The sequence below is a fragment of the Bos indicus x Bos taurus genome, chromosome 1 (assembly GCF_003369695.1).
Source record: "Bos indicus x Bos taurus breed Angus x Brahman F1 hybrid chromosome 1, Bos_hybrid_MaternalHap_v2.0, whole genome shotgun sequence".
NCBI classification, from domain to species: domain Eukaryota; kingdom Metazoa; phylum Chordata; class Mammalia; order Artiodactyla; family Bovidae; genus Bos; species Bos indicus x Bos taurus.
Genome location: NC_040076.1, coordinates 118,362,183 through 118,387,161, shown reverse-complemented (window position 1 = coordinate 118,387,161; position 24,979 = coordinate 118,362,183). Strand labels below are relative to the sequence as shown.

The window sequence follows — 24,979 nt, the reverse complement described above, 5'->3', positions numbered from 1 at the left end:
GCATGAGAGCCTGGCTCCAGACTGTGTCAGGCTGGGCCTCCAAGTTGCTCTGCCCTTTGGAAGAATTCTGTTCAGGGTTTTGATTGGCAGTTGATGGATTCAGAACCTTCTTTTTGTCGGTTTACATAAAGATGACCAGGTTCAGAGGGCTAATTGATTTTAAACAAACTTGGAGAATATATCAATATAGTAATTTATACATTGAAAAGTAAAGCAAGATGGGCATATATTATTGGCCTCTGAAAAACTTTGTTTATAGACTTACTCAGAAAATATTTATATTTATACTCAGAAAATAGACTTACTCAGAAAAGTTGTCTTAGTAAATATAGAATTTGAGCAAAAAGGTATATTTCCTTTTTTTGGCTTTAGCACGTGGCTTGCAGGATCTTGTTTGCTCAACCAGTGATCAAACCCATGGCAGTGAAAGTGCCAAGTCTTAACCATTGGACCTTCAGGAAGTTCCCAAGTGTATTTTCTTAAAGCATGTTCCTTTAGTTTTTTAATTTAAAATTTTTCTTTTGTACTAACAGTGTTTCTGTTTAGATACGGTTAGGTACTAATTGTTAGAATAAGAAGCACCTTCCAATAACTGTACAGGAGACACCACCCACTGACACATTCTAAGTCTTTGACTCTTCCCTGTTAAGACTGCATTGCAGAGACTTCTCTGGTGGTCAAGTAGCTAAGACTCTGCCCTCCCAATGCTGGGTGTCTGGGTTCGACTCCTGGTCGGGTAACTTGATTGCACATCCTGCAACTAAGAGTTCACATGCCACAACAAAGATTGAAGATCCTGAATGCCACAACTAAGATCTGGCACAGCCAACTTAAAAAAAAAAAAAAAAACAAAAAAAAACGCATGCAGACATTTACTCTTCCACTCAACTCCAGTCACTAAATCACACTCCACATGTCCATTAAACCAGGGTTGATTTTAATAGACTATGATTCCTGTCCACCTCTGAATCCCCAAATCTAAGATTATGCTCTTAAATAAATGAATGAGTGCATGAATTAGGGATTATTCTTGGTGAGATCTGGTCAATATTTTTTGCAATTTCTTAAAGAATATTCTAGTTTTATCAGCAAAACTTTTAAAAACTCTGAGTCTTGGATGTTTCTTGGGGTGAGTGGGGGGTTCTAGTTGCCTCTAAGCTTTACATGTTCTTATTAGTTTCAATATCAAAGAGTAAAATAATATTGTCAATTTTGTTTCATGTTACAATCACTTTATTAGTATATTAATTTTTAAAGTCCTCTTCTGGAGACACATATTGGAGTATTTTGTGGTGAAATGATATCATGTCTTGGATTTACTTGATAATATTCCATGTATTCATGCCTTACTTATGAAATTCAGAGGCAAAAAAGTGAAAAGAATGAAAAGTGATTTTGGTTTCAATTCTCATGTTGAATGCTTTTGTTTAACTAATTCCTGCTTGCAAATATTCTTACTTATTTTCTAAGGCAGAGACTTGTTAGCCAAACCACAAGAAATTTCTAATTCCTTTTCCCTGTTATTTACATTATAGAGGCTACAAAGGCTTGTTTCCAGCCTTTTTTGCAGTGAAGAGTAGCCAGATAATAGCTGTTTGACCAATGAGATATAAGCAGAAATTGGCTGGGTCTCCTTGGAAGATTTTTGCTTTGTTGATAAAAGGAAAAGGTGTGGTTAGTTTTCCTTCTTCTCTGTCTTCAACCTAGAAGTAATGTATGGAGTTATAGCAACCATCTTGCAACCATGAGGCAACAGTTTTTTTTTCTACCTGAGCTAGACTTTTATTTGCACCTACCCTTTTTGTCCTGCTTGCCCACTTCCACTGCTATTTATTAAAAGCCTTGTTACAGCCCTACAGATGCTATTCCATGGACAGAAAGATGAAGCAGCTCATATACAAAGTTTACCAAGAAAACTTTTATTTGTAGCTAGTTTTCCTGGCACATTGCCATGAACATCTTTAGACAGCCCCTCCTGTACTCCTTCATTCCTACAGTTTTTCTTCTTCATCAACTTTAACTCTGCTCCCGGACTTGTCAACATTCATAGCAGGCAGATATTTGTGCTACAGAAAAGAAAGTTTCACACAGTTTCAGGGTGGAATGTTAAACTAAAATGGTTACATAAATTTAAGGAAAAAATATTAAGTTTGAATAAGTCTTAAGAACATCCTTAAAATGACTACCAGTGCTTTTGCAAGAAAAGTTTACTCACCAAATCAATAGCAACATCACTGTCACTCTGCCATGTGGGCAGAAAGACCTGAAGACCCAACCAAGTTTTGCTTTAGAGTATTTGTAACACAAAAACCTAGTTTCCCAGAGAAACCACGTTAAAAGTGGGGAGTTTGTTTCTTGGACAGCACACCAAAATATCGTTTATTAAGGATGAATATGTTGGGAGTTTGGAATTAACATATATACACTACTATACATAAAATACATCACTGGGACTTCCCTGGTGGTCCAGTGTTTAAGACTCAGCACTTCCACTGCAGGGGACATGAGTTCGATGCCTAGTCAGGGAACTAAGATCCCATAAGCCATGCAATATAGCCAAAATAAAAATAAAATAAAATAGGTAACCAACAAGGACCTACTGTATAACAGAGAACTATATTCAATATTTTGTAATAACCTATAAGGGAAAAGAATCTGAAAAAGAATATATGTATATTATATATATATAATATATATGTATTAAATATATGTATATCTGAATCACTTTGCTATATACCTGAAACTACCACAACATTGTAAATCAACAATACTTCAATTAAAAAAGAATGAATATGAATGATTACAGGAATAAGAGTAATAATTACTATTACTGTGTTAATAATATTATTCTTGATGTTAATATTTTATTGTAGGTAAAAATTATATTTGGAGCTAATACATCTTTGGTTTTGTAAGAAATGTGGTCCTTAAATTCAAAGAGGATCCCAAAGAACTCAAGAGTGGCACAGCATATTTTAAATAGTGTATGACATATATGTTCAATAGTGTTCCTGATTTTAAAAGTAATCTGCTTTTAAAAGTAAAAGCAGAAGTAGAAGCATACAAGAAGAAAATAAACCTCACTCAGAATTTCACCACCTAGAGAAAGTGACCATTAACATTTCTGTTAATGTACATATATCTATTATATATATATATATATATATAAAATTTGGATTATATTTCAAATACTATTTTGTAGACTGGTTTTAACCACTTAGTATTGTATTATAAGTATTTTCCCATTAAAATTTTAAGGCATGATTTTTTAAATGGGATAATACTTCAGATAATAAATGTAGCAAAACTTATAATAGATCATTTCCTAATTTTAAGTTTTCTACCAGCATAAAATTACATAGTGACAAATATTTTTCAGTATTGCTGATAATTTTCTGAGATCAACTGTCATGTAAAATTACTGAGTCAAAATGTTAGAATCATTCTGTCAAAAGACCAAAGGATAATGATTTCATGAATAGTCTAAGTAACCAAGGAACTGATAAAAATCTCAGTAACAAAGACACTATTTTCATAAAAAGTTGCTAATAAAATGTATCCGAGAAGGGGGAGATGGAAATGAGAGAAAATAAAATGTCACTTGAATGTGAAAATGAAATTATTAGAATTGTTACTTATCAATAGTTTCTTACCAGAACTGTGAAAACAGTATATACTTCCACCAAAGTATGTGCAATTACCCTCTCACCACACTGTTATTGATACTATCAGTGAAAAAAAACCTTGCCAAATAGATTGCTTTCTTATTCAAAAGTATCTTATTGTTGTCTAAATGCAATTTTAAGTGATTTGATTATAAGCAAGTTTGTATATCTTTATAGGTTCAGTAGTCACTTGTATTTCATCTTCATGAACTATCTGTTCAAATCTGGATGCAGATATTATAGGAATCTAGAAATTACATTTAACTCTAAAATATCTTTTATCAGATTATACACAATTTACCTAAATTTATAAAGAAAATAAGCTAGATTATCTTGGTCACATCAAAACAGTAATCTTTGATTACTGTAAATGTAAATATTCAGTAGATCAGATATACTTATATAAACACTTTTATATGAATTTATTTAAATATCAGCACTTCTAATGAATTTCACATACCTTTTCACTCGATTACAGTGTAAACGCTTTCCATTCCTGCCCCGATGTGAACGTTGACATGGCAATGAAATAACCATATTCCAACATCTTTTGGATACATTTTTACAGTTTGATAGCTCCCAGGAGGAAGGTCATACACATCAGAGCGAAACGCTCCCATGTCCTCAACAAAAAAGGCAAAACACAATTAAATAGCTTTTAAGAGATATCTGTCATTTACACCTTTTGTTGTCGTTCAGCCTCTAAAGCATGTCCGACTCTGCAGCCCCAAGGACTGCAGCCCCAAGGACACCAGGTTTCCCTGCCCTTCACTTGTTCCTGGTTTACCCAACTTACCGTTTGCTATAACTCCTCTCTTGTATGTACTTTATCAGATGATGATTAGAAAGCATTAGGTGCCACTGAACCTCTCCTCTGAATACAATTGAGAGTTTGGCGAAGGAAGTCCCAGGGCTTTTTAGCGAAACGCCACAGGAGAAACATCTCGCTCTAAAAGGGTGCTTGTGTGAGTATAGGTTTTAGATACCTTGTCAGAGTCTCATACAGAGTGCTACAGGTTTCAGAGAACATCAGTTTCACAAATCCCAAATGTTCTAACTGTAACTAGGGATGTTGGTGACATGAATATGACCATTTCTCAAGATGTAACTAATCAGGAAAAATCACAGTTTCAGGAAAGAGAAGAGCCACATCTCTGCTCTCTGGGGTTGAGCCTGAAGGCTGAGGGCTTAATGGCTAATTCCTCCCCTAAACAGAAAACCTGAGGTTTAGCAGACTATCTCGTCTGTAGGCTACTTTGATTTTGATAAATGAAGTGCAAGGCCTGGCTTGGATGGATTAGAAAAAGAGTAAGAGGGATTGAATTTCTCTGCATCATATTGATAGATGGGAGGTGTTTGGAGGGTGGGGGATGTGTTGGAGAGTGCAGCTCATGATGGGGTCCAGAATAATTTGAAGAGAAGAGAGAAGAGAGTCAAGAGAGGAAGAATGCAGAGAAAGAAGTGTTGAGAGTGACAGTAAAAAGCAAGAGAGCCAAAGGTTCATGGTGGAAGGAAAATTAAAAACAGCGACATTTAATGTCAACTGATAACAACAATAACAGTTTCACTGTGTAATAATAATAATAAAACCCCTCTAACTTACCCCCAAAATTTCACTTGAACTCTATGACCCACAATGTCCTTGATTTTATACTTGCACAGGTAAATCTTAAGTAATGGGGGTGTATTCCAATTTGGAGCTGCTCAGAGAGATGAGAAAATACCAGCCACAGGAGTTAGGGGAGAAGGCAGGAAGCTGAGCAGATGCAGGAAGTGAGAGTTGTAAATGACTAGAAGAAATTTAGGCTGTTAAGACTCTCTGGAGAAACTGGAAGGTAGAGAGGAGGAAGGCTGAACTATTTCCCACTAGAGGCAGAGTGGGGCCTTAAGTCATTGCTATTTAGGGAAATTAATTTTGCATCAAAGGTGACAATAATAAGGATGACATTAGATACATTTCTAAGATGTCAGAAAATTTAAGAAACAATTTAAATGAATTGACAATGTCAGGCCGTAAAGCATCTGTCTACAATGCGGGAGACCTGGGTTCAATCCCTGGATCAGAAAGATCCCCTGGAGAAGGAAATGGCAATCCACTCTAGTACTGTTGCCTGGAAAATCCCATGGACAGGAGCCTGGTAGGCTACAGTCCATGGGGTCGCAAAGAGTCAGACACAACTGAGCACATTTTCACTTCAAGGCGTGCACAAGGTACTGGGAAATGTACCATATATACCTGGAAATGTATACGAAGGAAATCATAGCCTTAGGGAATAGGAGGTGACTGGCTGGTCTGTCCCAAGACCCAGTTAGTAACCCCAGAGGGCTGCTCTGCTGTCCCTAGATGTCCCAGAGAGTAGATTCCAGCAGCTGGATCATTGCTGGAGTAATTAAATTCAGCCTTAGTACCATTTTTCTAGATTCCATATATACGTGTGTTAATATATACTTGTTTTTTTCTTTCTGACTTATCTCACTCTGTATATAATTATGACTGATTCCTCTTGTTGTATGGGAGAAGCCAACACATTATAAAGCAATTATCCTCCAATAAAAAAATTTTTTTAAATAAAGATAAATTCAGCCTCAAGAGAAGGGAAAGACTTCTTGTATCCATCTGCGGTGAATTTAGAATGGGCGGCTAGAGTTGATAACTGGTGGTACTAGTCTGCATGGTACAAACTGGATCATTCTAAAGGAAGGCAGTTTTGTGAAGAGGTTGAGTGAGGGGCTCTGGAGTGAGAGCCAGGGGTTCAAATCCTAAGTTTAACACTTCTTGCTTGTAGGAAAGTTCTTTATCTTGTCCATCCTTCACTTCCCTGTAAAATGGTGATAAAATAGTATGTCTTTCACGGGAAAGTTGTGTGGGTTCAATGAAAAATCCATGCAAAACACTAAGCATATCATCTAGCACATAAAAACTCAAAGGTTAGCTATAATCACCACTATAGAAGTGTTGCCATAAATTCCACTTAATTTGACACCTTATACTGTGATCATTTATATAAATGTAGCTCCTGAAAGATAAATCTGATTTCATCTCCACATAGCACTTGGCATGGTTATAGGAATATCACAGGCATTGCTGAACTGAACAATAAGTACACTGTAAAAAACTATATCTGGGTTTTAATCTCTTTTATTCTAATTTTTTGGAGAAGGCAGTGGTGACCCACTCTAGTACTCTTGCCTGGAAAATCCCGTGGACGGTGGAGCCTGGTAGGCTGCAGTCCATGGGGTCGCTAAGAGTTAAACACGACTGAGCAACTTCACTTTCACTTTTCACTTTCATGCATTGGAGAAGGAAATGGCAACCCACTCCAGTGTTCTTGCCTGGAGAATCCTAGGGACGGGGAAGCCTGGTGGGCTGCCGTCTATGGGGTCGCACAGAGTTGGACACGACTGAGGTGGCTTAGCAGCAGCAGCAGCATTCTAATTTTTAAAGTCTAATATAAACATCTAAGAACTTAACAACAACCCTAGGTTTTTCCTTAACAAATATGAGGAGTGTAGATGGAAGCATGGAAATGTCAAGACTGCTGGACCTGGGCAATGGATAAAGAGATTCATTATATTATTCTGTGTACTTTATTATATAAAATTCCCTATAATAAAATTAGTTTTTTAAGCAAAAAAAATTTACAGGGAATAATTTTTTTTATTAAAGGAAAGAAAGCAACACACAAATAAAACTTTGTCTAAATTAAGTTGTACATAATAATTTATTTCTATGATAGACCCAAAGCATTAAAGAAACTATGAACGGAATGCATCTAGAATTCAGGAAAGCTTTATGTGAAACTTCTATAAATGTGTAAAAGATAGACTGTATCATGCCAAGCGGTTAGATTGGAAGTTTGAGGTGTCGAATGCAAAAAATATAATTGATCCTGCATTGCACATTAACATTTATATAAGGGATTAGGATGAGGAAATAAAGAGAAAGCTCTCTACGTAAATAAATGATACTAACTTGGAGACAGAGGAAGGATAAAATTGAAAATACTTATAATAAACTAGAGAAATAGCCAGCAAGAATGGTCAGGAAAAACAACTGTAAAGAAGTATGACAGGTGGAGGGATGGGAAGCAAACCAGACAGAAGCTATAAGGAAACTAAGAAATCATAAAGTAGAAAAAGATGGCAATATAATAATAATAAAATAAAGGAACTGTAAAGCCACTTCACACCTAGTTCCATATTTTAATTTTATAGCAAATGTTAAAAGAATGGTAGAATTGGAAAGTCACCATTTGGAATCCCCATTAGAAAAACTGAGTCAGGCAAGGATCATCAATGGATACTTTTTAAACTGTAAGATGAAAAACTGTTGTAATAAACCACATAAAAATCACCTCACAGATTACTTATTAGTTACAATAGGAAAATGATACTTTCAAAATGGGGAGAATGGTACCCATCACCTTCAGAAACTTATCAAACTTTAACCTTCACAGTATTAGGACCTGTTGACACTGTGTACCTCTTGATGTTATATACGAGAAATACACAGCATCCCCTAGGTAGTGTTCTTGCCAAGGGGTTTGACATGGATCCAATCACAAGGAAATGATCAGAACAATACAGAATATGGCACATTCTACAAAACTGGCCTGGACTCTTCAAAAATGAAAGATCATGAAAGATCAGGGAAATAAACGTCATATGGTATCCTGATTTTAGGAAAGATATTCAGTTGGTAAAGAATTTGCCTGCAATGCAGGAAACCTGGGTTTGATTCCTGCATTGTGAAGATCCCCTGGAAAAGAAAATGGCACCCCACTCCAGTATTCTTGCCTGGGAAATCCCATGGACAGAGGAACCTGGTGGGCTATAGTCCATGGGGTCGCAAGACTCAGACACGACTTAGTGACTAAAACCACCATGACAATGACAACCAAATGCTAAGTATAAATGGTTAGATCTGGGATTAAAAGAAAAACCATTACAACTAGCATTTTGGGGCCAACTAGTGATATTTGAATGGACTGTATGTTAGATTATATTATCAATGAATGTTAATTTAAAGGGTATGATAATATTATTGTGGTTGAGGCAGGATTGTCTTCATTCTTAGGATACACCTGCTTTAGTATTTAGGAGTGAACAGTCGTGATGTTTGCAATTTACTTTCCGTTGGATTCAGAAAAAAAAAAAAAAAAACAGAGAGAAAGCAAATGCAGCAAAAATATATAGGCGTGTTCAAGGTATTTTTATTTTATGTGACTGAGAGTTTGAAAATTAAAAAGATAAGTTGGGAAAGAGGGGTAAAATTAAGATGATTATAGATGTTTTATTTACTTATTGAGAAACATCAGAATAGAGGAAGAAGTGCAATTCATGTATTCAGAAGCATTCATCAAATGTCTGTAGGATACAAAGAGCTAAATGTGTAACTATTGCATCAGACATACTGCAGATTGTATGTAATGAACTTGCGTTCTGGTGTGGTCATTTCCTTTCTTATCCTGTTATCTTTCTATGCTACCCCAATAACAAGGTACTTTAGTAATTAAGAGGAGCTGCCCAGGCCTCTTACCGTGAAGACAAAGCTGTGGCCGTGAAAGTGAACTGTGTGCAGGCCAGACTCATCCCCTATGCCAATCAGATACCAATTCACTTCACTCCCCACGTGAAATACCAGGCCTTGGTTATTTGCAAACATTCTTCCGTTAATTGCTGTGGGTGGAGAGGGGGACACAGTTTGTTATATTCGACCAGGATTTGAAATAATGTTTTTTAAAAAACACCTTATAGAAAGCACCATGATGTGTTCAGAGGCCATGAGGGTTTTCAAGCTAGCCTAAGGACGCTGTTAAACATGACCAAGCCACCCTTTCATGGGTGTGTCTGATGCTGGAGAGTTTTTCCTTGCCCGAGGAAATGAGGCACTGACTTTAACATAAGTGGGTTGTTCTAGAATAATTCACAACTAAGGATACTTAAGTTGGTGGATACTTGAATAGGTCTATAAATTTAAAGCATACTTGAAATTATCTCAATAGGCTCAGAACATTAGCAGTGTGATCCCATTTCCTTCATGACCTGTCATGAGTATGACTGGAATGGCCATTTGTTGTTCAGTCACTAAGTTGTCTTGTCTGACTCTTTGCGACCCCATGGACTACAGCCCGCCAGGCTCCTCTGTCCATGGGATTCTCCCTGCAAGAATACTGGAGTGGGTTGCCATTTCCTTCTCCAGGAATGGCCATTTGCCTGAGGTCTTGTCTTGCCCCCGCTTTAATCCTCACCAGATATGGCTTCCAATGGGTAATAGGAAGAAAATATTAAGATAAAAAACTATATATCCTTCTTTTTCCTTTTCTATTTTGTGTCTGTCTTTGGAAATACATGGAATATATTATCACAGTGACACAAATATATAATTAATTCAGGAAGCCCTTTTTTTGGGCTTCCCAGGTGGCTCAGTGGTAAAAGAATCCTCCTGCCAGTGCAGAAAACACAAGAGACATGGGTTCCATCTCTGGGTCAAGAAGAGCCCCTGAAAGAGGAAATGGCAACCCACTTAAGTATTCTTGCCTGGGAAATCCCATGGAGAGAAGAGCCTGGTGGGCTACAGTCCATGGGGTCGCAAAGAGTCAGACACGACTGAGCACAAGGGCACACACATATCATATGTAATTAATAACCATTTATCTGTGGAGGTTGAGCTCTAATGCTTTTAGCTGATGGAGGGAAGTAACAGGAAAAAACTAGGAGACACTGACACGCTGCTTTAGATCAGTGCTTCTCAAACTTTAGTGTGTGCATGGCTGGGAATCTTGTTAAAATGCAGATTGTGATCCACTGGGTGTGTGAAGGCTGAAATACTGCATTTCTAACAAACTCTGAAGGGCTGCCACTACTACTGGTTCACGGGCCACACTTGGAGCACAACTGCCAGAATTGTTCGGAACACATACATCTATTTCTATTGTTCTCTAGCTCACTGCTCTTGAAACCTTTAGCATAGTGGTTCTCAACAGGATCTTCTCCTCTAAGGGAGGCAGTGTCTGGAGACATTTTTTTAGTTCTCACAACCTGAGCAGAAGGGCTACTGGCATCTAGGGGGTTGGGAGTATGGCTCTGCTAAACATCCTACAATAGGACAGCTCCCCCACAAGGAGTTATCCAACCAAAAATGTCAATAGTGTCAACTTTGAGAAACCCTGGTTTAGATCAAGTTTAAATTATTAACAGGGTATTCATTCCCCACACTGATGGCTTTTTCTTTCCAGGTGCTCTGTGACCTAGCTTACCTTCTTCCATCCACCCGGAAGGTCATTCCCTTCGTTTTCCACTAGAGAGGCTCCTAGGCATCTTTAAATACTCAAAGTTCTCCTCACCTTCATGAAACCTTTCTTGACCTCCCAAATAAGAATTTAAAACACAGTGCTATTTATAATGCTGTCAGAGCATCCCTTTGAGTCAGCCTTTTACTGTGGAAACACGCTGAACAACTTGAGAGATGATCCACCTTATGGCTTTTGTATCTCCTCAAGGCCTCAGACAGTGCTTTAGAGCATGTAGTTAGACCTTCAAGGAATGTTAGCGGATATCCTCAGTTTTACATTGTCCTCAGGGCTCCAGGGACATTAGAATTCACCACGCTGCTAGGACAGTGGTCTACAGCCTGAGTGCCAGCTCCAGCTCACTCACTGTCCTTTTCTCTACTGCTCATGAGCAAAGACTGGTTTTTAAACTTCTCAACAGTTGAACAAAATAAAAAAAAAATATATTTCCTGATGTGAAAATTGTGTGAAATACTATTTCCAGTGCACTTTTACTGACTTGAAGCCACTTACATTTGCATGTAAATACTCACTTACATGTGAGTGTTTTGGTGTCACAAGGGTTGAGTAGAAGAGTTCAAGGCAGAAACGCTATGGTCTACAAGTCTAAAGTCTTTACTATCCAGCCCCTGATGGAAAAAGTTTGCTGGCCCCTAGTCTATGTGATCTGCACCCCAGCTCTATGGATTGTGTTCTTTAGACTGTGCTGAGAGTGACGGATGCAAACCTTTATCTGTTCCCTTTGGGCAGAACCACCTGTAGGCGCCAGTCAGTGAGTTAGTGAGTGGACATTACCATGCATTCTGTTGCTTCGTTTAAAAGTAATATCATTCCTGTCTACTTGGTTTGGTTCTTGAGCATAGGTATTGATGTTTTCTTCAGTGTACCAGGATTCATTCTCATCAAAACTCAGGAAGAGGAGAACACGGTGAACTATGTTTTCTTTGGTGTCTTTTCGACATACAATCAAAGGACCTACCAGTCCACTATTAAGATCCTGGAGAGACAAAGCAAGATGATGAACTGTGTCCACAGCTAAAAAACTCCCCCAGACAAGGAAAAGAGTGGGAACAAGTTTTTGTTTGAGTGAGGTTAGATCCTGAGTTTTGAATGATTAGGGTTCTAACTCTGAGCATAAGGAACAATATTTGACTTGCTAAATTCTCTTCCTTTTTTCTTTTTTTTCAAATCAGAATTTCCACAAATAACTTGCTAAATTCTTGATTGGAAAAAAAAATCATCATCTCACTCATTAGAGTTGAGGTCCAAAGTGAACAACAAACTCTTGAAAGGGATTTTAGATACATTCCTGAGTAGATTTAGCTTTATCTTTGAAATTTTAATTAAAAAACAGAACTTCGGTTTTAATTAGAATTCCCTTGCATTGGAGTTGGTTGACAGACTTGTCTAAAGGTCATGGATCCTCCCCCACCAATGATACATTTGTTCTTGCAGCCACTTTCAGTTGGGATTCCTGGTTTGTTTGTATTTATTTTCTTTTGGGGTTGAATGTCTGTGTCTGCTCTTGGTTTTGGTGGAAAGCAGGCCAAAAATAACTAAAAGGCCAGAAAATGAGCTCTTTTTTTTTTTAATACAAATGAACTGGACCTCAAGTTGAGAGTTTTTAAAAGATAAATACTGTGTGTCCATTAATTTGTAACTAATTACAGAATTTTAAAACTTCATCCTTAATTTTCTGGAAACTAAATCTTATTCAATGAAACAAAGAAGAGGGTATTATCATATAATTATACATATATATGTGTTTATCCCATATATATATATTCCATATATATATATGTACTTCAATCCACAGTAACATGTTGGAAAATATCCTAAATCTAAGTAATCATAATGTAATAATTTTTTGCTCTTGAAAAATGCAAACTTGTATAGAATTAAAACCTAAGCAGTATTTAGAAAGTTTACATAAAACTGAGATTTTAAAGAAAAATAAAACCTTGCTTTTGTCGTAATTTCTAAGTATAAAAACTGGAATTTGAAGCTTACCTTAACCATGTCCACGGTCGAATAGTAAAACCAAGGTATGCACTCAAAGTCATTTGAGGTAGGACCAGATCTTTCAGGAACCTGCCAAACGTATGTTCGGATCTCTCCTGAAATAGGTAAATGCAATGGGTTTAAACAGAATCTTTTAAATCGCATTTCTTTATGGAAAACCAGGAAATGAACAAACCCTAAAGCTATACAGATATTAAACAGCATAGTCCTCGTTTTCACTCCTGGCTCCACAGCTTCTGGCTTTGTGATCTTAGTCAATGTGTTTACATGGTTTAGACTTCTGTTTCTTCATGCTCAGTCAGGAAGACCCCCTGGAGGAGGATGCAACCAACTCCAGTGTCCTTGCCTGGATGATCCCAGGGACAGAGAAGCTTGACAGGCTACAGTCCATATGGGGTCACAGAGAGTTGAACATGACTGAGCGCCTAACACTTTTACTTCACTTTGCTTTTCCTCATGCACATAAAATGGGAATTTAGGGATTAGACAAGATGGGGAAGGGAAGCCCTTGGTGTTACGTCATCTGACCCACAGGGCAAGGTTGATGTCACTGTCAGGGTTGGTTGTTAGATTCTCAGCATTACAGGATCAAAACTTTATAATGGGGGCTTCTCTGATGACTCAGCAGTAAAGAATTTGCCTGCCAATGTAGGGAACATGGGTTCAGTCCCTGGTCTAGGAAGATCCCATGTGCCAAGGGACAGCAAAGTCCATGTGCCACAAATACTGAGCCAGTGCTCTAGAGCTCTAGAGCAACAAGAGAAACCATCGCAATGAGAAGCCCGCGCACCGCAACTAGAGAGTAGCCCCTGTTCACTGATACTAGAGAAAGCCCAGCACAGCCAAAAATAAACAAGTAAACTAAAAAAAAACCTTTATAGTGATTCTGCCATTGAAAAATATCAATTGTTAAATCTAATTCACTTGTTCAACAAATACTTACTGTCGTGAAGATAACTCAGTCTTTGAAATGTGACAGAATTGTTTTGAATCACAGCTCCGAACCTTCCAATCTGAAGATCACATGCACCTCCTTCCCCTCCCGACCCCAAGGCTGTTTGCATTAATTTGAATCTTCTTGACTCTTGCAGGAAAGTTCTTTTGGTCCCCACCCTCACCCCTTGCTGTATCATTCTACATCTCTCCCTTCCAGAGGTGTTTCCAAGCACCTGTGACATAGTCTTCCTTCTCTACTAACCAACCCCATCCTCAGCCTCCCCAGTTCCAAATCTTGAACAATCATCTTAGTATTAGCCCTCTCCTTCCAGCACACTGCACAGGTCCAGGGACACAGCAGGTACTCAGAAGTGTTAGTGAAATGCATGTAATGTGATCCTTTCCTGGCTAATCAGAACAAAGTGCTGACTTGCAAACTCCCTTGGCAGGAGATTCATCTTGGTCCCATGGTAGGACTGTCTACTTTTAAAATCAAAAGGGAATGTTCCACCTATCATCAAAGTCTATCTTTAGTCTTTCTGCCCCACAAATCTTTTTTTTTTTCTTCTGAATTTGACTCTTTCTTTGATTCCCTTAATTCCCAGAACTACTTATTGTTATGGGCACCTTTAGAGGACATTCTGCTGCTGCTGCTGCTAAGTCGCTTCAGTCGTGTCTGACTCTGTGCGACCCCATAGACGGCGGCCCACCAGGCTCCCCTCTCCCTGGGATTCTCCAGACAAGAATACTGGAGTGAGTTGCCATTTCCTTCTCCAATGCATGCATGCATGTTAAGTCACTTCAGTCGTGTCCGACCCTGTGCGACCCTATGGACAGCAGCCCACCAGGCTACTCCGCCCATAGGATTCTCTAGCCAAGAATACTAGAGTGGGTTGCCATTTCTTTCTCCAAGAGGACATTCTGGATGCCTCTTTTATATCCCCCTTGAAATATACTCCACCAGGTATCAACAGCCATGTCCCCCATGCCTGCATCCAATGACTGAGCAGGGATACAAAGGTGTCAGTTCTCTTACCCCAACTCAGGAGAGCTGCTGCTGCTTCTGCTAAGTTGCTTCAGGCTACCCAATCTTTGACATTTCTCAGAGTTGTGGCTGTGACTTCTGTTGAGGTTACATCTCTGTTAAACCTTTTTTCCCTGTCCAATTTTGCTTCTTTCTTTTTTTATTCCCCCAAAGTTGTTTATCCCAAGACCACTGTCTGCACACAAATCTTCATTTTAGGGTCTCCCTCCTGGGCATTTTTATTAAAAAGCATTCATTTCCTTTGAGTTTAGAATGCTGAGTGGCATGCTGTACAGGGTGATGTCACGATGATTAGCACATGAGGTTTCTCCCTTTTTCTTAGCTGCTCAACTCTTTCCCTTGCCTCCTCCCTCACACACTGCACCTTGTACTCAACTCCTACTTTGGCACTTGAGTTGCAGACATTGAACACAGCATAAATACCTGACAACTGGACAGGTAAAGAGGTGGGAGAGCTGCACACAAATTGTATACACATGGTGCCCTATCCTGGAAGCAAACTTCATTTGCAAAAGCAACTTCTCTCTCAAACTTGTTCTTCAGGCCCTTCTTGCTGTTGTTCAATTGCTAAGTCAGGTTCAACTCTTTGGGACCCCATGGACTGCAGCACTCCAGGCTTCCCTGTGCTTCACCATCTCCCAGAATTTGCTCAAACTCATGTCCAGTGAGTCAGTGTTGTCATCCAACCATCTCATCCTCTGTCGCCCCCTCTCCTTCCTAGTCCACTAATGTCTCTCACCTGGAACTATAATTCTATTTAAGAAAGAACATTAGCCCCACAGTCTTGCATAAAAGCTTTGGGGCTTTTCTTTTCCCCAAAGCAGTTACTTGGCCGTGTTTGTTTATTTTTGGTGGGATAGTTTGTTTTCATTCCAGGAATGGAATATCTTTCCATCTGTTTGTGTTGTCTTCAAATTTTTTTCTCAGCGTACAAGAGCTTTCTGTACTTTCTGAGTACAAGTCTTTTACCTCTTTTGGTTGGTTTGTTTCTAGGTAGTTTATTCTTTTGGTGTGATTGTGAATGGGATTAATTTCTTAATTTATTCATTAATTTCTCTTTCTGATATCTTGTTGTTAGTGTATATAAATGCAATAAATTTCTGTACATTAATTTTGTATCCTTCAACTTTATCAGATTCGTTGATGAGCCCAAGGAGTTTTTTGGTGGTGGCTTTAGGATTTTCAGTGTACAGTATCATGTCATCTGCAAACAGTAAGAGTTTCACTTCTTCTTTTCCAGTTTTGTATTCCTTTTATTTCTTTTTCTAGTTTGATTGCTGTGACTAGGACTTTGAATACTATGTTGAATAAAACTGGTGAGAGTGGGCATCCTTGTCTTGCTTCTGATCATAGAGGAAACACTTTGAGCTTTTCACTGTTGAGTTTGATGTTAGCTGTGGTCTTGTCATATATGGCCTTTATTATGTTGAGGTATGTTCCCTCTGTACTCAATTTGTTGAGACTTTTTATCATAAATAGTTGTTTAATTTTTCAAAAGCTTTTTCTGCATCTATTGAGATGATCATATCCTTTTAATCTTCAATTTGTTGATGATTTGTTGATGTGATGTATCACATTGATTGACTTGTGGAACGAACTATCCCAGGTGACGCTAGTGGTAAAGAACACATCTGCCAATGTAGGAAACATAAGAGATGCAGGTTTGATCCCTGGGTCAGGAAGATCCTTTGGAGATGGAAACGGAAACCCATTCCAGCATTCTTGCCTGCAGAATCCCATGGATGGAAGAGGCTGGCAGGCTACGGTCCATGGGGTCCATGGGGTCGCAAAGAGTCGGACACAACTGAAGTGACTTAGCATGCATCCCTGGGATAAATCCTACTTGATCATGGTATATGATCCTTTTATTGTATCATTGGATTTAGTTTGCTAGTATTTTCTTGAGGATTTTTGTATCTATGTTTATCAGTGATATTGGCCTGTAATTTTCTTTTTTTGTGGTATCTTTGTTTGGTCTTGGTATCAGGGTGATGCTGGCCTCATAGAATAAGTTTGGAAGCATTCTTTCATCTGCAATTTTTTGAAAGAGTTTGAGAAGGATAGGTGTTAACTCTTTTCTAAAAGTTAGGTAGAATTCAGCCATTAAGCCATCTGGTGCTGGACTTTGTTGTTTTTTCAACAGATTCAGTTTCATTTCATGTTTTCAATTTTTCTTCCTGATGCAATCTCAGAAGATTGCATATTTCTAGGAATTTATCTATTTATTCTAGGATGTCTATTTTATTAGCATATAATTGTTTGTAGTAATCTCTTATGATAATTTGTATTGCTGTGGTGTCAGTTGTAAGTTCTCTTTCATTTTTTATTTTATTTACTTGCACTCTCTCTCTTTTTTTTTTGATGAATCTGACTAAATGTTTATCAATTTTATCTTTTTGAAGAGCTAACTCTTAGTTTCATTGATCTTTTATATTACTCTTAAAATCTCTATTTCATTTATCTGTGCTCTGATCTTAATGTTTTCTTTTCTTCTGCTAACTTTGATTTTGTTTGTAAGTTGGAACAACCCATTATGGACAACAGTATGAAGGTTCCTCAAAAAACTAAAAACAGAACTACTATATGATCCAGCAATTCCACTTAAGGATATACATCCAAAGAAAATGAAAACACTAATTTGAAAAGATGCATGGACCCCAGTGTTCATAGCAGCATTATTTATAATAGCCAAGATATGGAAGCAACCTAAGTGTCCTTCAACAGATGAATAGATGAAGGAGATGAATATATATATATATATATCACTACTCAGCCATTGAGTCCCTGGTGGCTCAGAGGTTAAAGCATCTGCCTAGAATGCGGGAGACCCAGGTTCAATCCCTGGGTTGGGAAGATCCCCTGGAGAAGGAAAATGGCAACCCACTCCAGTACTCTTGCCTGGAGAATCCCATGGAGGGAGGAGCCTGGTAGGCTACAGTCCATGGGGTCACAAAGAGTCAGACACGACTGAGCGACTTCACTTCTCTCAGCCATTACAAAGAATGAAATTTTGCCATTTGCAACTACACAGATGGACCTGGAGGGCATTATGTTTAATGGAATGTCAACTACATAAAGACAAATACTATACTATCACTTATATGTAGAATCTAAAAATAAAGCACTAGTGAATATAACAGAAAAGAAACAGTCATAGATATAGAGGACAAACTAGTGGTTACCACTGGGGACAGAAAAGTGAGGAAAGGCGAGATAGAAGCAGGGGATTAAGAGGTACAAACCACTATCTATAAAATAAATAAGCTATAAGGATATATTGTACAGCATAGGGAATAAAGCCAGTATTTTATAACAAATAGAGTATAATTTATAAAAATTTTGAATCACTATGTTGTACACCCAAAACTAGTATAATATTGTAAATCAGTTACTATACCTCAATAAAGAAATAGGCATGGAATATAGTAGGTATTTCACAAAAGAAAGAAACAAACAAAAAAGGGGGAAAAAAGAGCAGATGTTATCCTCACAGTCCTGCATAAAAGCTTTGGGACTTTTCTTTCTCCCAAAGCAGGTACCTGGCTGTGTTGCAACAACAGTGGGGTTGTCTGTTTTCACTCCATGAGCATGAATAGAATATGGTCTTGAGGCTTTATTTTTGAAGACAACATAGATTTTCTCACCAGGGCTGAGAAATATTATAGGACCTAGGAAATACAAAAAGAAAAATGGATGGATAGTTGTTATTTATTTTAAATTATGAGTCATCTGCCCCCTTAAGATATACACAGTGACTTATTATATTCCTTAACATGCAGCCAAATGAAACACAAACACATTTAACAAATGGACCATTGCTGTTTTATGACACATGGTTTTTGCCTGGAAAATTTAAATCATCTAGAATTTTTATAAGCTCCAGTTCTAGAAAACTTACTTCAATGAGCATTAGTTAATGCCTATGAAAACACACAATTTAGAAATGGAACATTTTCTTTCTTGACCAACCTCACCATTTAAACCTTTTGTTCTGCAGCCACCCCCCTTTACCCTAGTGGAAGACTGGGAGAAACTGCAAGGTGTTTTCATTGACCCAGGGCTATTATCTCTCACAAATTGACCCTTCATTTTACTCTCTTTTTTATCCCATGCTAAAAGCTGGAGGTATATAATTCATTATAAAACTTCTATTTGAAGGCAGATAGAATTTGTGGCTCTAAAAATTCTGAAACAGAGATGGTTTTGAGATGAACTAAGGCTTCCCTGATGGCTCAGTGGTAAAGAATCCACCTGCCAATGAAGGAGATGCAGGTTTGATCCCTGGGTTGGGATGATCCCCTGGAGGGGGAAATGGAAACCCACTACAGTATTCTTGCCTGGGAAATCCCATGGACAGAGGAGCCTGGGGGGCCACAGTCCATGGGGTTGCAAAGAGTCTGACACCAGTTAGTGACTAAACAACAATAAAGCAGACAGAACTCTCCTTAAACACGTGCTATAACTATTAATATCAGAACCCCGAAGAGACATGGTAGATACTAGATACTAATGAAGTAAAGCACCTCTTTGCTGCCCATGGCAATTCTACCATCTCAAACACTATGCTTGCTTTTCCTTTTCTAAAAAGTGGGGTTTGTGTGTGTGTGTGTGTGTAAATAAAGGAATCTAGAGGGTCATATTGTGTTATTTATCTTAGTGCATTTGGCCAGAATCCTAGAGAAAACAAATATAATACTGTTACTTTTTTTGAAGGGTCCATTCAAAAGCACTGGAAACTGAATACCACAGACCTCCCTCCAGGGGTTGCAAAGCCCAAGAGGCTGACGCGGAGCCAAGAAAAGTAAAAATTCCTCCTTGTCAGCATGCACATCCATCTTCTCAGGGTGCCATGCCAGAACATGGCCTCCAATAGACACACAGATATCAAGACAGAAATAAGATCTGGACGTATGGATATGCCTTGTGACCTCTGGAAATATTATGCAATGTATGGACATGCCATTTGACATAACAAGTGAATACATTGTGTGACTTATGGAAATGCTGTGTGACTTATAGAAATGTTACATGTGGGTGCCTGGGAGCCACTTACTAGTTTTTTAGCTGATCTGTCAAAGGTGGGCTATATTTTTCTCACTCCTAGACAGAAGAGGAAATTAAATCTTGAGCAATTAACTGTTTTAACACTTAAATTTAAACAAAGAAGGCCCACTCCTAACTATATGAGGGTTTCTGGGATTTGTTTTAACTTCAAAGAAATTATCTTTAAATGTTATTTCTAAGGTCCCTCCCAGAATCTTGGGATTCTGTGTGCAAGAAGCCAGATAATCTGAAACTAACCGTATTCATTGTCTATGATATATTTGAATCACTTTTCTTTTCCCAATAAAAGTGTCTACCAGCAAACAAATTAAAGTTAGAATTATAGGCACTTTTCTCCATTGAGGTAGAAGTTGACAATATCCTTATGTAGACAACAATTTCCAGTGGTTGAGGACAAGATGACAAACCCCAAACCAATCTTCTAGTGTATCAATACCTAGTATATCCAGATGTATTTCATCTTCATTTCGTACTGTTTGATTTGTGAATGTGATGTCATCATATTGGCGGTATACGACCTTCTTGTATTTGGACCCAAGATATGTATCAACTCTATCCAAGTATATGTTTGTTTCGCTTTGAGAAAATAAAAACAAAAAAATACAGTTAATTAATTTAACCATTAAATTAGACAAATTCTCGTATGGAAGAACTTATTGGAATAATGAAATTTATTAATATCTAGAGTCTATTACATGAACCGTGAACTTCCAGATGTTCAAGCTGGTTTTAGAAAAGGTAGAGGAACCAGAGATCAAATTGCCAACATCCACTGGATCATCGAAAAAGCAGAGAGTTCCAGAAAAACATCTATTTCTGCTTTACTGGCTATGCCAAAGCCTTTGACTGTGTGGATCACAATAAACTGTGGAAAATTCTGAAAGAGATGGGAATACCAGACCACCTGACTTGTCTCTTGAGAAACCTATATGCAGATCAGGGAGCAACAGTTAGAACTGGACATGGAACAACAGACTGGTTCCAAATAGGAAAAGGAGTCTGTCAAGGCTGTATATTGTCACCCTGCTTATTTAACTTACATGCAGAGTACATCGTGAGAAACGCTGGGCTGGAAGAAGCACAAGCTGGAATCAAGATTGCCGGGAGAAATATCAATAACCTCAGGTATGCAGATGACAGCACTCTTATGGCAGAAAGTGAAGAGGAACTAAAAAGCCTCTTGATGAGAGTGAAAGAGGAGAGTGAAAAGGTTGGCTTAAAGCTCAACATTCAGAAAGCTAAGATCATGGCATCTGGTCCCATCACTTCATGGGAAATAGATGGGGAAACAGTGGAAACAGTGTCAGACTTTATTTTTTTGGGCTCCAAAATCACTACACATGGTGATTGCAGCCATGAAATTAAAAGACGCTTACTCCTTGGAAGGAAAGTTATGACCAACCTGCTGCTACTAAATCACTTCAGTCGTGTCCAACTCTGTGCAACCCCATGGACAAGCAGAGACATTACTTTGCCAACAAAGGTCCGTCTAGTCAAGGCTATGGTTTTTCCTGTGGTCATGTATGGATGTGAGAGTTGGACTGTGAAGAAAGCTGAGCGCCGAAGAATTGATGTTTTTGAACTGTGGTGTTGGAGAAGACTCTTGAGAGTCCCTTGGACTGCAAGGAGATCCAACCAGTCCATCCTAAAGGAGATCAGTCCCGGGTGTTCATTGGAAGGAATGATGCTAAAGCTGAAACTCCAGTACTTTGGCCACCTCATGCGAAGAGTTGACTCATTGGAAAAGACCCTGATGCTGGGAGGGATTGGGGGCAGGAGGAGAAGGGGACGACAGAGAATGAGATGGCTGGATGGCATCACTGACTCGATGGACATGAGTTTGGGTAAACTCCGGGAGTTGGTGATGGACAGGGAGGCCTGGCATGCTGCGATTCATGGGGTCGAAAAGAGTTGGACACGACTGAGCGACTGAACTGACTGACTGACTGATTACCTTAGAAATTAATTTCATTAAAAAAAATATATTTATTTTGGTAAGATTGTTGGATATTCATCCTGTACCTTAAAACATGTTTTTAGAATGAAATTCAGTTTTGATCAAATGAATAAATAGTAAGAGAGAAAAATCAGAGACATATCAAATTTTATACAAAAAGAAAAATTAGTGTCTTCAATTTGAGGTTCAAAGAAGAATAGCAATAGCCGGAAACAAATGAAGACAAAAAAATTCTGACTGATTCCAAATGTTAAATGTAGCTGAAATTATACTTATTATACCTAAAGTGGTGAGATTGGGTAGTAAAATACATAAGGAAGAGAGAAGACAAGAAATGAAAAGAGAGACAAGAGGAAACAGCAAAGAAGAATTATGTTAATATTTGGAAAGATTAGAAGTATTTATAACTGAAGACATCGCACACACATTTTGAAGTTATTTTAATTAAATGTGTCCTAAACTACACATGCCATACACATACCACACACAAAAAAAGGCACACACCACACACACACACACACACACAAGACTGAAGGGAAAGGGTGGAGGACTACAGAATAAACCCTGCCCAATTAGAGGTGGAAGTCACTGACATACTTATGTCCTTGGAGACGACGCAGTTCTCTCTCCCACTCCCTGCTCGGAGAATAATCCCACACAATTTCCTCGGCTGCGATATAAATAATCTTCGCCTCCTGGTACTGTGTTTGATCCGGGTTTGGCTCTGAACACTTCCTTACTTGGTATTTATGTTTCATGCCTCCAATATAGTGCTCTGAGGTCATACAAACCACATCAAAAATGCCTAGAGGGGAATAAGAAAAGAATACTTAAGGCATTGCATTCAGATTTCTTTTCTCTAAGTCATCTATAAGATATACATCCCCCAGAGAAATACTATAAGATGGTTCATTCATTCTTTCACTAATTTGACAAGTATTTATTGAGTATCTTCTTTATGCCAGGCATATTTCTGGGCACTTAGGAAACATTAATGAATAAAATAGGTAAACATTCTTGCCCTTGAGGTTTATATTGCAGGGTGTTGTAGAGACAGACAACCAACCTAGTAAGTAATGTTGATGTGGGTTGGAAGGTGATAAGTGCTATGGATTAAGGAAAATGTAGGACAGTGTAAGGAGTATTGAGAATTCTGGATGAATATGTGGAGGGAGAGGGCAATGAACAATATTTTATAGGATGATCAGGGTAAGTCTTGATGGGTGAGTGACATTTGGGCAAAGATTCACAAGAGGTAGATGGTGGATCCAGAGGAAGGGCAATCCAGCAAGAGGAAATAGAAAGCAAAATTCCCTGCCTGAGGGTCTGCTTGGTGTGTTTGAAGGCCATCTAAGAAGCCTGGGGGTCTGGAGTAGTGTGAGCAAGGCTGAGGGTACTAGGAGACAGGATTGGTGGGGAATGGAGGACAAAGTCACATAGGCCCTGTGGGCCATTGAAAAATCTGTAGCTTTAACTCTGAGTCTATGAGTGACATAGAACATTCTGGCAGTTGTGCTGAGAATAGACCAGAGTGGGCAAGGGAGGAAGGAAGGAGACTTGTTAGAAGGCTATTACAATAACCCACAAGGGATGATGATGGTTGGAGCACAGAGGTAGTGTGGAGGTAGTGAAAGGAAGTTGAAGGAAATCAGAATAATATGCAGAGTACATCATGAGAAACGCTGGACTGGAAGAAACACAAGCTGGAATCAAGATTGCTGGGAGAAATATCAATAACCTCAGATATGCAGATGACACCACCGTTATGGCACAAAGTGAAGAGGAACTAAAAAGTCTCTTGATGAAAGTAAAAGAGGAGAGTGAAAAGGTTGGCTTAAAGCTCAACATTCAGAAAACGAGGATCATGGCATCCGGTCCCATCACTTCATGGGAAATAGATGGGGAAACAGTGGAAACAGTGTCAGACTTTATTTTTGGGGGCTCCAAAATCACTGCAGATGGTGACTGCAGCCATGAAATTAAAAGACGCTTACTCCTTGGAAGGAAAGTTATGACCAAACTAGATAGCATATTCAAAGGCAGAGACATTACTTTGCCAACAAAGGTCCATCTAGTCAAGGCTATGGTTTTTCCAGTGGTCATGTATGGATGTGAGAGTTGGACTGTGAAGAAAGCTGAGCGCTGAAGAATTGATGCTTTTGAACTGTGGTGTTGGAGAAGACTCTTGAGAGTCCCTTGGACTGCAAGGAGATCCAACCAGTCCATTCTGAAGGAGATCAGCCCTGGGATTTCTTTGGAAGGAATGATGCTAAAGCTGAAACTCCAGTATTTGGCCACCTCATGCGAAGAGTTGACTCATTGGAAAAGACTTTGATGCTGGGAGGGATTGGGGGCAGGAGGAGCAGGGGACGACAGAGGATGAGATGGCTGGATGGCATCACTGACTCGATGGATGTGAGTCTGAGTGAACTCTGGGAGTTGGTTATGGACAGGGAGGCCTGGCGTGCTGCCATTCTTGGGGTCGCAAAGAGTCGGACACGACTGAGAGACTGAACTGAACTGAACTGAACTGAATAAGAACCCAAAACAATGACCACAATGAAAACAAATCACCTCAACAACAACAAACTCCAGCATGGATCAGACCAGAAAATTCCACCTAAATTCCAGTTGCCTTTTATTTTGGTAATTGTATGCCCTTCGTGTTCTGACTTAGTTTCTATTAATATTTATATCACCTTCATCAACATCAGCATACTCTTTCAACTCTGTACATATTTCTGTGGTTATTGTTACTTATCATTACACTGCCGTGTGTTTACTGTGGTGGATACTGTTTAGGAAAGAGGAAAAAAAGCAGACTACTTTTTTTTTTTTTTTTAAGACCAGGGAAACATCTACAGAGGAAAGGAGAGGAAGAAGTGGGAGGGGAATGGGTGATAACTTGCTACTAGGTGAATGACTACAGCAGAGAAGAGAAAGTAGTGAAGAAAGACCTTTCTTTTCTTCTTGTGATTACTTCTTTTTGGATAATCTT

General features: G+C 38.6%; 1 protein-coding gene across 1 annotated transcript in view; it reads right to left on the bottom strand.

Moving 5' to 3' along the window:
* Positions 1–1,903: 1,903 nt before the first annotated feature.
* LOC113893980 (ceruloplasmin-like) overlaps positions 1,904–24,979 on the bottom strand; it is a 41,998-nt gene continuing 18,922 nt past the window's right edge. The window contains exons 12-19 of the mRNA XM_027543702.1: positions 22,579–22,786; positions 20,461–20,600; positions 18,500–18,628; positions 12,968–13,074; positions 11,753–11,954; positions 9,205–9,344; positions 4,126–4,288; positions 1,904–2,066 (exon numbers count right to left, since the gene is read on the bottom strand). Of these exons, the coding sequence (XP_027399503.1) occupies positions 4,130–4,288; positions 9,205–9,344; positions 11,753–11,954; positions 12,968–13,074; positions 18,500–18,628; positions 20,461–20,600; positions 22,579–22,786 (1,085 nt within the window). The 3' untranslated portion in view covers positions 1,904–2,066; positions 4,126–4,129. The remainder of the gene's footprint in view (positions 2,067–4,125; positions 4,289–9,204; positions 9,345–11,752; positions 11,955–12,967; positions 13,075–18,499; positions 18,629–20,460; positions 20,601–22,578; positions 22,787–24,979) is intronic.